We start from the raw sequence: 14126 nt of genomic DNA, 5'->3' as shown, positions 1-14126 counted from the left end.
GCCCTCTGCTACTATTTTCTAAAAATTCAATGGGAAAACCTACTACTTTCACTCAAAAGTTATTTAGCCAGTAATTTTGCTACCAGTATGACAAGGTTATCCCAAGAAAGTAAAATTATCTGCTAATCTTTCTCATGAAAATAAAAGCAAAAATCCTAAACAAAATGTAACAAATTGAATCCAATTACATGTAAAAAGGATAATACATCATAGTCTAATAGGATTTACTCCAGGAATTCAGGGACAGATTCATATTTGAAATTCAACAACGTAATTCACCAGATTAAAAGAAAAAAAGAAAAATCATATGATCATTTTGACAGATGCAGGAAAAAAATTGATGAAATCAGTACTAATTAATGATAAAAACTCTCAACCAACGAGGAATAGAAGGAAATTTCCTTTATCTGATAAAGCATATTGATTAAAAAAACCCTCTATAGCAAGCGTCATATTTAATAGTCATTTAAGGCTTTTCTCTGAAATTGAGAATAACACCACAAATCAATAACGAAAATTAGAATAAGAGACAGTGGGGCAGGGGCACCTGGGTGGTGCAGTCGTTAAGCGTCTGCCTTTGGCTCGGGGCGTGATCCTGGCGTTCTGGGATGGAGCCCCACATCAGGCTCCTCCATTGGGAGCCTGCTTCTTCCTCTCCCACTCCCCCTGCTTGTGTTCCCTCTCTCACTGGCTGTCTCTATCTCTGTCAAATTAATAAATAAAATCTTTTAAAAAAAAAAGAGACAGTGGGGCACCTAGTGGCTCGGTGACCTGCCTTCAGCTCGGGTCATGATCCCTGGGTCCTGGGATTGAGCCCTGAGTCAGCTCCCTGCGGCATCTGCCTCTCCCTCTGACGCTCCCCTCTGCTTGTGCTTGTGCTTGTGCTCATGCTCTTGCTCTTGTGCTCCCTTGCACTCTCTCTCTCAAATGAATAAATAAAAAAATCGAACATATTCAAATGTGAAATATGAAAGGATGCTCAACTTCTATAGTCATCAGGGAAATGCAAATTAAACCAAATGAAATATCACTATATTACAATGGCTAAAATGGAAGCGACAATAAATAATAAGTACTGATGAGGGTAGAGATAAAAGAAATTCTTATAAATTGCTGGAAGAATGTAAATTGATACAATCACTCTGTAAAATCTTTTTGGTGGTATCTACTAAAGCTGAGCTTAAGCATTATCCTATGAAGCAGTAATTCCACTCTTAATTATGTGCCTAACAGTAATACACACATATGTATTTACTAAAAGCTCCAAACAAGAAACAACTCAACTGTCTATCCACAAAAGTATGGATAAATTGTGCTATATTCATACAATGCAATGTAATCATTAGTGAAAATGAACAAACTAAATTCTATGTAACAACACAGATGAATGTTAGTATCACAGGACTAAGCAAAAGAGGTCAGGTTCAAAAAGAATACATTCTGTATGAATCCATTTATACAAAGTTCAAAATAGGAAAAACTAATCTCTAGAGTTATAATCAAAATAGTTACATTTGGAGGACAGGAGAAATGGATGGTAATGGCTGGAAGAGGGCATAAGGGGCTTTGTGGGATTAAAACAACTTTTCTATTGGTTCTATTTCTTGACTTGTATTCTAGTTATGCATGTGAAAATTTATCAAGTAAAATATTTATGACTTGTATATATTCTTTTCTCTGTATATATACTTCAATAAAAACTTTCTATTAGTAAAAAAAAACAAAATAGTAATTTAGAACAATACCTTTAAATTTTCAAGTGGTAGGAAGATTTTTCTCTATTTACTTTTTAAAAAAAGATTTATTTATTCATTTGAGAGAGAGAGTATGTGCGAGTGTGTGCATGTATGGGGGGTGCGGAAGAGGGAGATGGGAGAGAAACCCTCAAGCAGCCTCCCAGCTGAGCATAGAACCTGACCTGGGGCTAGATCCCAGGACCATGAGATCATGACCTGAGCCAAAACCAAGAGTCGGAGGCTTAAACCGACTGAGCCACCCAGGCACTCCTTTCTATTTACTTTTGCTTTTACTTTACACTTTTATTGCTTTGGGGTCAATGTTGTAGTCAGTATTCTTTTTTTTTTTTTTAAACACCTGTGTGTGTTTGTTTGTTTGTTTGTTTATTTATTTATTTATTTTTAAGTAACCTCTACCCTCAATGTGGGGCTGGAACTCACGACCTTGAGATTAGAGTTGCGTGCTTCTACTGACTAGCCAGGTGCCCCTAGTCTATATTCTTTTTTTTAAAATTGATGTATAATTGGACATACATTAGTGTTATTTTACTATACAGGGAGACTACAAAAATGGCATCTGCTAACTTTGGCTCTAGCCAGGTAGAGGAAGAATGTGAATATGGCACCTGTCAATGCCTCAGTCCCTGGGAAGAATTCCAACAGGCCCCTGTCCCTCCAGTAATTACCTTAAGGTTAGCAAATCAATGTCCTTCCCACATGGTCTAGGCACTTCACAAACTTCAGCTTTTACCCTACCTGGGTCCTGGGATAACTGAGTCCACATGGGAGCTCTTTTAAGAGCAGAATCTTCATTTCCTATAGCTCTATGTTTCTCCTGGACACAAGCCACATTGGTTTTCAAAGCCAGATGTTTTGGGCTCATCTCTCTAGTCCAGGTTCCAAGGGTTAAGGTAACTAACGTGGGGCATTTCATTTTTAAAAATACTTATCTTCTCTTCTAAATTATAAACAAAACTACCTTTTACCTTTCTTTTATGTAAATGAGAGTTAGTACTTAAAAAATAATTCTGTATTTTAATAATTTATTAATAATTGGTGTTTATTACCAATCCTTTGGTAACCACATATTTTTGGTTGATTCATCTCTTGCTTGTTTGAGGTACAACGTTTTGGAACTCTTCTCCAAATTATCTTCCAAGTGCATCATCTTCTCCATAGCATCCCATAAAGTACTTTCTTGTACCTTTCTTCCAGTCTTCTTTCTCCAATTCCTAATCCTTTTCACTCCATTATATCCTCAATAGCAACATCTTCAACTGAAAGTATCATCAGTTCTCTGTGTAGCCCTCTCAAGGAGTAGCTGTTTGTTTTCATACTTATATGGGCTAGGAACGGGTGTTGGTATTCTCCTTACAATCCACTGTGACATTCAAATCCCTCATAGTAAACCACTCTACTCTTTTCAATTCTACCCCTTATGCCCACCATCATTCAGAGTGTCTTCAATGTTTACATATATAACCTACCTAAGACCCCAGGTATTTAATTTCACAATCTCCTTATCGCCAATAATCTTCTCTTCCATTACACTTCAGCCATCTAGTCCTATGGCTATGACTTGGATCATTACTCAAACATAATGGTTTCACCTCCAAAATCATTAATCCCAACATCTTATTATCTAAAAACTTCTCCATCCAACTTGCTTGTTCAACCACTTTATGTTTAATTTAATTTGGGATCTCCAATCCACTGATTCTTCTACTGTCTCTGAAACTATTAACCTTCTACTTTCTTTACTTCTCTTACTATCCCACTTAGATTCCATTGTCCACTATTTCAATAACATTCCTGCCAAAATAGTAAACTTCCTTGCCTCTTTGTCTTTTCATTATAACCATCTAGAAAAATTCAGTTCTGGTTAACTCTCTCTGCTTTTTCTAGGCCTGTAACTGATCAACTGAGTTCTACCACCAAAAGATAGGGCAGATTGTTTCATTATAAATTAATGACATTCAACTTCAAAAAGGGCCCTCAATATTGCCTATAATTCAACCATGTTTTTCTGATCAACTGATACTCTTCCATTTTCCCCAAGGGCTGTTTTTTTTTTTTTTTTAAAGTTAATTTATTTATGTAAGTAATCTCTACATCCAATATGGGGCTTGAACTCATGACTCCAAGATCAAGAGTCACACGTTCTTCTGAATGAACCAGCCAGGTGCTCTGCTACCCCAAGTACTATTTTTTCTTTTTTTATAATTATTTTTTATTATGTTATGTTAGTCACCATACAGTACATCCCAAGTTTTTGATGTAACCTCCTCTACTTTACTCAAATTTAAGACCAGCCCGCTTTCCCTGCCTCCATTCTCAATAGCTAAATGCAACATTCACTTGACAAAGAAAACAAAAGGCATCCAATGAGAGTGTCTCATCTGCCCCATGCCAAACACACACACCAACCTATAGTTGTATACCATCGTGTTAAACTAGAGGAGATATCCTCTTTAAGAATCTATCTTGTTCCATCTTCAAATATATTTTCTTTCCTTTAAATATTGCACCTCTCTTCTCATTTGTTTTTATACATGATCCTATCTCTCTGAATAAACCAAACACCAAGTCCACTCAATTCTATATCCTTCTTCAGCTATGTCTTAATGGTAGTTTTCATTAGAAAGGAAATCTGTTACACAGGAATACAAAAAGGTACCAACATTGTCATATGTACTTAGAGGGTTTCTAAAAATAAAATTGCATACTTTGGTACTCATGGAAATATTTCACATGTTATGTTCACCAAAAAAGGATGTACTGAACTTAGGAGAACATGTCTTGGTTAGTAAGACATATGGAGAGATAAGTGAAATAAGTAATAGGTTCTACATTCTTGCTGTAGAAGTCTTAAGAGTTAAGGATGGTCCATACAAGCATTACTCCCAATCATTAGAGCCAAGGGATCCTCATGCTGATATAATGTGCAAAGTCACAAGTAAGTAAAGTAAACTCTCAGGGGCAGAGTACGAGAGGCCTTGTGAATTTCACCTTAGAAGACAGATTATAGAAGAGGTGGGGAGGAGTGGGAGAAGGGACAAAATGTGAGGTGAGAGGAGAGAGGAATATGGTGGTTAAAAAAAGCAGTCTAAGAAAACGGTAACCAGAATGAATAAACCTAAATGCTTATGAATCCACATAGTCTTGTCTACCCTACTTGGTTAACAAGAGATGCTGAACTGGCAGGCACTAAAAATCATTCTTTCGTGTGAACCAGCATACATTGCAATTAACTTCAATAGTCTGCTGCCTTGATTGTTATCTCTGCTCTTTGTGGCCATCATAGAAGATCAAGCCCATTCATATGGGAAAGAATAGGTAGAACAACAAGAGCTTTTGGTTTATTTCACAACTGAAATTTCTGAAGTTGTTTATCCCTATTATGTCTCCATTTCTGTTACACTCAATCATTCCTCCACCCATACTAGTCTGGCTTGCAGCCCCATTGCTCATTCAAAATAGCTCTTGCTTAATCTTCTTCATAACATTTGACATGACTTATTCCCTTACTCTTCAAAACTCTTTTTCTTTGATTTGCATGATATAACACTTTCCTGGCTGTTCTCTACCTTTCAGATTGCCTCATTCTTTTTCCTTTGTTGTCTCATCTTCCTCATTAGGGTTCCTTTTTGGTTCCAACACTCCAGCCACATTGACCATTATCATTAATGTTATACATGCTGCTTTTCCACTTGCCACAGGAACTTTGTATATCTTTTCCTCATCCTGAAACATGCTCCCTTTTCACTCTTTGCCTAACTCCTGCCCCACATTCAGATACCAGTTTAATCAACACTTTCCTCTACTAAGTTTTCTCTGAGGCAAATGCCTCCTCAGCTAGGTCAAACTACTCTACTATATAGTCTCAGAGCACTACTCCTTCAAAGCAATTATCATAATTACAGTTTGATCAAAGATTCACACAAGATGGGGCACCTGGGCAGCTCAGTTAAGTTTCTGACTCTTGGATTCGGCTCAGGTCCTGATCTCATGGCTCCTGAGATTGGGCTCCATGCTCAGCAGGAGTTTGCTTGGATATTCTATCCCTCTGCCCCTTTCCCCACTCATGCATGAGCTCTCTCTCTCGAATAAATAAATCTTTAAAAAAAAAATTCACAAGACATTAATGCCCATTACTCATCTACCAGCTGTAAGTTTCATGGGTGTAGGGACTGTGTGATTTTATTCATTATGGTATCTACACTGCCAACTACTAAACCTAGCAAGTACCAATAATTGTTGAACACATGAACAAATGTCAACTCTTATAGTATTTTGAATGAGTTTCTTTTCAATCAAAGGAGTTGAACAAAACAATCTCTATTCATTTAAACAAACAAATATATATTTATTGAGTGCTTTAGCATTAGTCAAGGAATGAGAACAGAGTGATAACAAAAATAGATGAGTTCCCTACCCTTATGGAGCATACTATCTAAGGAAATGGTCATTAAAGTAATCACACAAATAAATTTATTATTGTGATTTTTATTTATGAACTATAAAATAAAATTCAGTATAGTATGAACTATGACAGGGGTATCTAATTTATACTGTCAGAAGGCAAAAATAGTTCTACCTCCCAAGAGATATGTTCATCTCCTTGTTTTATGCTGGATTTTTTTTTTTTTTTTAAGATTTATTTATTTGAGAGAAAGAGAGAGAAAGAATGTGCGCACATGAGAGCAGGGGGAGGGGCAGAAGAAGAGGGAAAGAGAGAATCTCAAGCAGACTCCATGCTGAGCGCAGGGCCGGATGTGGGCTCGATCTCACAACCCTGAGATCACGACCTGAGCCAAAATCAAGAGCTGGATGTTTAACTGACTGCACCACCCAGGCACCCCATGCTGGATGGTTTTTATGGTCTTTTTACATTTTCCCTGTTCACTCATCTTTGAATAAGGATATTATAGCCTGGTGTTAGCTCCAAAATTGTATAAGAGGCATCTCCTTAAATTCCCCAATTACCAATGGATGTTATTATAGTTTTAACAGGAAGGGTGATGGATATACATTTATAACACCATTCCATGTGCCATTGCCAGCATCTATTATTCTGTTTTGGTTTAGAGAATTCTAGTATTTGGATGAAGAAAGAGAAGTCATGGTGGGATCATGGAGGAGGGCCAGCTTCTTAGTTATTTGGCTGGTACAGACCTTCCATTTCTGAATTCAGGGCTACAAGGGACTTAGGTGTAGGGAGGGTAGGAGAGTGAGCAGGGAGTGAGAGTGAGGAGCAAAGGAAAATTTTCCTTCCTATTACTTACATGAGGCCAAGAAATTCAATGGCAACCTACTAACTATTATTAACTGTTACTCCTAGTCTTATGTGATTCTATCTTTTCTTTTTTTGTACATCATGAAGTATTTTAGTGACAAACTGGGTAAGGCTATAACTGCTGCTAACCAGGTATTATTTTAAACTAGAACTCATTGTTTTCTGTAGAACATAAAATGAAGATGTAGTCAGTATTCAGATTACTATGTTAAGCAGGAAATAAGTTAGGGAACAGGTACATTAGATCGCATTCTAGTTCTATGACATTAAATACATTTTATGACACTCACTATTCTGAAATTCCTTGTACTTCTTTTGTCCAGTTAGATTGTTCTTTGTCTCCAAGATGGACCACTTTAGATGGTGGGGCAGTTCTTCCCAAATAAAGCTTCTGTGTTCCTGGAGGTTCTTCCAAATAAAATCTTAAAAATTAAAATAAAATAAAAATTACATTACCCTCAAATTTATGGTTTAATATAGTGTTCTAGCAGCTTAAGTCTTCAAAATGAAAAGGTCTCTACATGGTATAACAGCAAAACTCCAGGCATACTTTTTTTTAACTGTAATATAAATTTTAGAACAAGGACTTGTAAAATTTTTCAATCAAATATAAAAATTTTATTTTCTCTTAAAAAAACTAAATACATAATAAAATATAAATGTTTAAAGAATTAAAATATTATTCTCAAATTCAATGAAGTATTTTTGCTAAAAAGTTTAACCTGATTCTGATCAAGCCACAAGACCTAAATTCCAGTTGACAGGGAATACATGAGATGGAGGACCAAGTTAAATGACACTAAGAGGAAACAACCAGGTAAATCCAGAATTCTACAAAATAACTGGCTTGGACTCTTCAAGAAAAGAGGCAGGGAAGTAAGCTTAGTTAGCCAGGTCCCAGGATATAAAATCAACATACAGAAATCAATTGAATTTTAGATCCTAGCTGGGGAAGCCAAAATTTAAAACATGGTATCATTTAAAGTTGCCCCCAAATAATTTCAACACTTAGATGGAGTGATTCCTTCTGCCTTATTTTTATTTTCCAAAATTGTTTTAGTTATTTTTGTTCTTTGCCTTTCCATATAAATTTTAGAAAACACTGTTCTGCATCTATAAAAATCTGGGAGAGATTCTGATAGAAGTTGCTTTAAACCTATAAATTAATTTGGGGAGATCTGGTATTTTTACTATGTTGAGTTTTTTGATCCAAATGGACCTTCATTTACCTCACCATTTATTTCAATTTTTGATTTCTTTCCTCAGTGTTTTGCTTTTTTCAGCATACAGATCCTATATGTAATTTGTTAGATTTGTACCTAAGATTGAGACTTATACATAGCTACAGTAACAAGACAGTGTGGTACTGGCATAAAAACAGACATACAGATAAATGAAACAAAATGGGAAACTCAGAAATAGACCCACACAAATATGCTCAACTGATTTTTGACAAATGTATAAAGGCAACCTAATGGAGGAAGGAGAGCCTTTTCAACAAATGGGTGCTGGACCAACTGAATATTCATTCATAGGCAAATATATGAACCTTGACCTGACATCATACCTAATACAAAAATTAATTCACAATGGATCATGAATTTAACTGTAAAAGGATGAGGTAAAATTATAAGACTTTTTGAAGAAAGTATAGGAGAAAAGCTACGGGACCTAGGGTTAAGCAGACTTCTTATACAAAAAGCATGATCTGTAAAAGAAAAAACTGATAAACTGGACTTCATTAAAATGGGAGGGGAACTGAATTCTGATGGTTAAAAAAGAAAAGAATCCTCAAGATTTCCTGACTCCTCAAGAAAAGCAGATAACCACAGAAGAAAAAAATTCATAACGGCACTGATCTCTCTTCAACAAAATTATATGACAGAACACAAGTGAAGTATGCTTGCAGAGAACTAATAAGGAAAAACGAGCGGGCCTTTAAAATTCTAAACCTACAGGTGAGGAAAACAAAAACGATCTTTTGGATATGTAATGGCTCAGACAATGCAACATTTTCTCTGAAAAAAATTACTTTTAAAGGTTCTAGACACATGAAAAACACGAAATAACAACAATCAGACTAAATTTACATGAAATAAACATAAAAGATGATAAAGAATAAATTGAATAATCACTGACAAAATGATCATGAACTTGAATAAAATAAGAAATTATTTCTTAACTAGAAGCTATGTATTTTAAAAAATTGATATATATTATTTAAATGAAACCTGGGAGAGGCATGGTAAAGGTCAGGTTATATATGCTATTCATTCTTGTCAGAAAGAGAAATATATTTGCTAATAATAATAACTGCTAGCAAAAAATTAGGATATAGAACTTTCACGTTATTAAAAGGAAAATAAAGCAAAAAGGAAAAGATAAATGCATCTAAAATATCTCAGCAATGTACTATGGTTGAACATCGAGTGATGTGATTAGAAGACTTTCATTTTCACTATCGAGTGTATATTTTTACAGTAATTATATCAGTTTTAAAAAGTATTATTAAAAGCCATCAAGTAAGCAAAACAAATATAAATTTAAAAAATATATATCAAATCTTACTTACTTAGTTTCTCCATCTGATATACCAACAACTCTAGCTTCTTCAAGATGAGGCCAATTAACAAAGACAGACTTTCCAAGCACTGATGAAGCTATATTTTCTACACTCTTAAAGAAAAAGCAGAAAAGTTCACTCATGTTTCAGGTCCAAGAAAAAAGTTTACAAAGGCAAAATTAAATAATTAAAAGCTGGCTTGTGTTTATAAAGGTCTTTAAAATCAATAAAAGCCTCACCTTAATAATTAAAACAGATATAAGATACCATTTGCTCACTCAAGCCATTTTTTCCCTACAGTTTCTACTCTTCTCAACTTGACTCTCCAATTATCCCACCCACTTGAATTCAGTTAGTTTTTTTTTTTTTTAAAGACTTTATTTATTTATATGACAGAGATAGAGACAGCCAGCGAGAGAGGGAACACAAGCAGGCGGAGTGGGAGAGGAAGAAGCAGGCTCATAGCGGAGGAGCCTGATGTGGGGCTCGATCCCATAACGCCAGGATCACGCCCTGAGCCGAAGGCAGACGCTTAACCGCTGTGCCACCCAGGCGCCCCTCAGTTAGTTTTCTTAATTTGTCTTCTTTAAGTTGTACCTTAGTGGCTAACTACTCTTTCTTCCTAGTATGTGTCCCAGGATTTCTGTTTAGAGTTTTATTTTTTTTTCCTTTCCTTTATTTTAAAAAATATCTTTCAGTTGTTTTTACCCATCTGCCTTTCTTTAGCTCTTTATTTTAGTATGAATGTGTTAAAGTTGACCAAGTTTACCTTCCCCCTGACAACCACTTCTTATTAGATAGGCACTATGACCAACTTAAAGTACTATTCTGCAGTATAAACATTATGACACCAGGAAGCTTGCCTCCTTCTCACCTTCTTTTTTTTTTTTTTTTTTTTTTAAAGATTTTATTTATTTATGTGACAGAGAGACAGCCAGCGAGAGAGGGAACACAGCAGGGGAGAGGGAGAGGAAGAAGCAGGCTCCCAGCCGAGGAGCCCGATGTGGGACTCGATCCCGCAACGCCAGGATCACGCCCTGAACCGAAGGCAGACGCCCAACGACTGCGCTACCCAGGCGCCCCCTCCTTCTCACCTTCTCAACAGCAATGACACTTATTAGTAAAGGGTGGTCCACTGACTTTAATCCTGAATGAAATTACTTGGTGAGAAAATAGGTTTCAGTGGAATTAAGCTGAAGAGCACTGACCTGTAATGTATTACTGTCCATAATAATAGCCAACATTACTAGAAATAATGTTTAGAAAGAAACTTAGGTTCTTAGCTCTGCTGCTAACTCCATTTAAGTTTCTTAATTTGTAAAATTAATGAGTTGGAGTAGATGCTTTACAAAATTCTACCCAGTTGTAAAATTCTATGACCCTATTATTCTCATGATTATTTTTCTCATGGATACTGAGAAAGTTGACAATAGCAGAAATGTCTAGAAAAGGGCTATTATTCATCATTGTTTCACATCACCTAATCAGATAACAGAATCTAAGAAATCTGACTTCATTTCAGTTTGCAGTTGATATAATGAAATAAGAACCCTAGACTTTAGTTAGGAATCATGGGTCCAAATTTGGTTTCTATGTCTTTCCAGCTATAGAACTGAAGGCAAATCATTTAAACCCCACTGAGGCACAGTTTTCTTATATGAGAATGAGAAATAACATCTACCTCACAATGTTTATTTGGTGGTAAAATAATATACACAGAAGCTTTTATAAACTATAAAATGCTGTATAAATATTCTGTATGAAATAATATCTTAGGTAAAAATTCTAGTTAAAAGGAAACACTATTATTATTGGTTAAACAACAACAACTTTGTGGTAGCAACTGAAATTTAAATACAAATTTTCATTCAATTCTTTTCTGTTTATTATGCTTAATCATTATTAGCAAATATTTCTTTAACAATTACAGATGACTGTTTTTAGACTTTTTGCAGTAACTTTTAATTATATTTAGACATTTCTTAATGTGAACATATAAAACAAAAGAATGACTATTCTGATAAATAAAACAAGTTTCAACATTAGAACTAGGATCCCATAATTATCCTTTTCCCTTCTATACATCTTTCTTCTTTCATTCTCCCACTCACTCTTCCCTTTAGTTTTTGAAGGAAAAGTTGTCATTTCTCAAATTAATCCTCAGATTAAGCCTAAAATGAGATCCCTTAATACCTCACATGGGGTCTTGTTATCATTAACAACCCCTACCTCTAGTGTTTTTAAGACCTCCTTTCTCCATTAGCTCTACCTCTCTCCTTTTGTATGGATTTAGCTTGTTAAACTGTCTCTCCTCTACCTACAGTTATGTTTCTAGACTTCTTTTCAATGATAATCTTCCTACCCAAGGGCCCAATCCCTGCTACCTCTACTTGCCCTCTACCTAGACACCGCCCCCCCCCCCCCCCCCCCCCGCCTTGTTCTTAGGAGTTAGGAATGAAATCTACTGGAATGAAATCTTCAAAGGCCAATAATGATGCCTGAAGGACAAATTCACAGACGTTGTTTTAGTTTTTATTCTTTTTGCACTGTATGTAGTATCTACTCCATGCTTCTGTGATATTACTTAACTTGGAAATCATTCTGTCTCACCTTTCTGAACACTACTGTCATTTTCACTGGTTCCTTTTCCACCTTTTATAGAAACTATGGGTATTTCTTTGTGCTGAAATTTGAACTCTCAGAGTCCATTTTCTTCAGGAAAATGAGCTCCAAGGCCTCAGCCATCATTCCTTGCTAATGACTCATATATCCCTACCTCCCTCCAAGCTCTGGCTCCAGGTATCAGTTGTGTATAAGCTGCCTTTCTCCACTGAGGTTTTTCATCTGAACCACAGAACACAAAAAATAATTTGACTATTTTCTCAATTCTCCAAAGGACGGTACACAACTAGTCCCTCTCTAAATGTACAGAACATAAATTAATCTACTACATTGAAATGGATGACTTAGGGCATTAGGGCTTAAATCTCTTGTGGAACTCTTGTTGAAAAAGGCTGGCAGGGCAGCGCCAGTTAAACATCCTAGCATCGCCTTAAAATTGCATCATTATTTATCACTAATCCCCTCAAGCCAGAGACTTTCCCACTTTAACTTCCTTATTCCAATAAACAGCAATTATCTTCTAGTTAACTAGGCTTGATAGCTCAGTCATATTTAGTATTTTCTTTCTCTTTTCATCCTCTGTGTTTGAACATGAAGCTTGTCAACTTTATTAGTCTTATTCATCCGGATCTATTACTACTTCCAGTTTTTGTCCTTATCACCTAACACTTCTATAAATACAACCTCTGAACTTGCAGGCTTTTCCATTTTCTTCCATTTCTCTTTTGTCCAATTTAGTCTATTATATTGCCACCAAATTAATCCTTATGAAAATACGATTTCAAGATAACAGTTATGGGAAAAAAAAAAGTCCAAACTCCTTAGCCTGGTATTCAAGGTCCTCCATAATCTGGCCTCAATCTGTTTTTTCAACCTTATCTTCTACTACTTCCCAACACAAGTCCTCTGCTTCAGTCAGGTTTATCTATTCCTTCTCCTCAAATACATCACATTTATTCTAAAAAAAGAAAAAGTATTAAGAAAAATTTCAGACATACAAAAAGTTTAAAAAGAATAAGATAATGTGTCACACATTTATTTCCAGCTCATGTTATTCCTTTCAACTAGAATACCCTTCCCCTACTTTTCTCCTCTCTGTGATAATCTTTTTCTTAGCACCAAGCTCAAGCCTAGTCTCATTTAAAAGCCTGTAACTTAAACTTCAGCTCACATAGCCTACCTCCTTTCCAAAATTCATGGAGTATTTTTTGCTCATTATATCACAATGATACATTTCCTTTAAAATCTATGTAAATGTTTCTTTACTTCATCCTTATTTACTATGAACTTTAGGAATTACTACATGTTATACCTCTTTGGTAAACACATTGCAACTAGAAGAGTTTTATGCATAATAAGCACCTAATAAATATATAACAAAGAAAATACTTACAAGTTCATCTGATTCTGCATTCACTAAGATTTCTAACATCATGTTTTCTCCACGACTGCTTTGCTGGAATACTTGAACCCCACTTTTCTTCAAAAAAAACTTCAAAAGAATTCAGAGAATTTAATTTTAACTCTTTTTCCATAATCACATTACATTCAATAAGGTGAAAAAATTCTGAACTAAACAGCCACTGACTTTGTGTTTGATGTGTTTCAGGGTAGGAAATCCACAGAAATATAATGCCTTCTGGTCAACCCTGGTTATTTTGTTCTTGCTTATGTCTACACGCCAAGCATCTAATGATATTATTTTATACCTAGAAAATAAATCAAGGCATTTAATTCAAAATTCACACACTGCAAGCAATTAGTTTTTCAGTATTCCCTTGAATATTTTGTAAGAGTCATCCTTTCTTTTAAGCAAGGGAATGACAATCTGTCTTTTAAAACAAAGAAAATATACAGCAGGACGACCCAGATTCTCTGTTATAATTGACTAGATGCAACTACCCCTGCA

At 35.4% G+C, this 14126-nt stretch overlaps 1 protein-coding gene across 4 annotated transcripts in view; it reads right to left on the bottom strand.

Annotated features, from left to right (window-relative positions):
- XRN1 (5'-3' exoribonuclease 1) overlaps nt 1-14126 on the bottom strand; it is a 106810-nt gene that overhangs the window by 56253 nt on the left and 36431 nt on the right. For all 4 annotated transcript variants that reach the window (XM_026497175.4, XM_026497176.4, XM_026497177.4 and 1 more), the window contains exons 17-20: nt 13806-13926; nt 13611-13709; nt 9605-9708; nt 7323-7454 (exon numbers count right to left, since the gene is read on the bottom strand). In XM_026497175.4, coding sequence (XP_026352960.1) covers nt 7323-7454; nt 9605-9708; nt 13611-13709; nt 13806-13926 — 456 coding nt within the window. The remainder of the gene's footprint in view (nt 1-7322; nt 7455-9604; nt 9709-13610; nt 13710-13805; nt 13927-14126) is intronic.

The sequence above is a fragment of the Ursus arctos genome, unplaced genomic scaffold (assembly GCF_023065955.2).
Source record: "Ursus arctos isolate Adak ecotype North America unplaced genomic scaffold, UrsArc2.0 scaffold_20, whole genome shotgun sequence".
NCBI classification, from domain to species: Eukaryota; Metazoa; Chordata; class Mammalia; order Carnivora; family Ursidae; genus Ursus; species Ursus arctos.
Note: the sequence above shows the minus strand (reverse complement) of the source record. Positions and strands in the feature narration are given on the sequence as shown.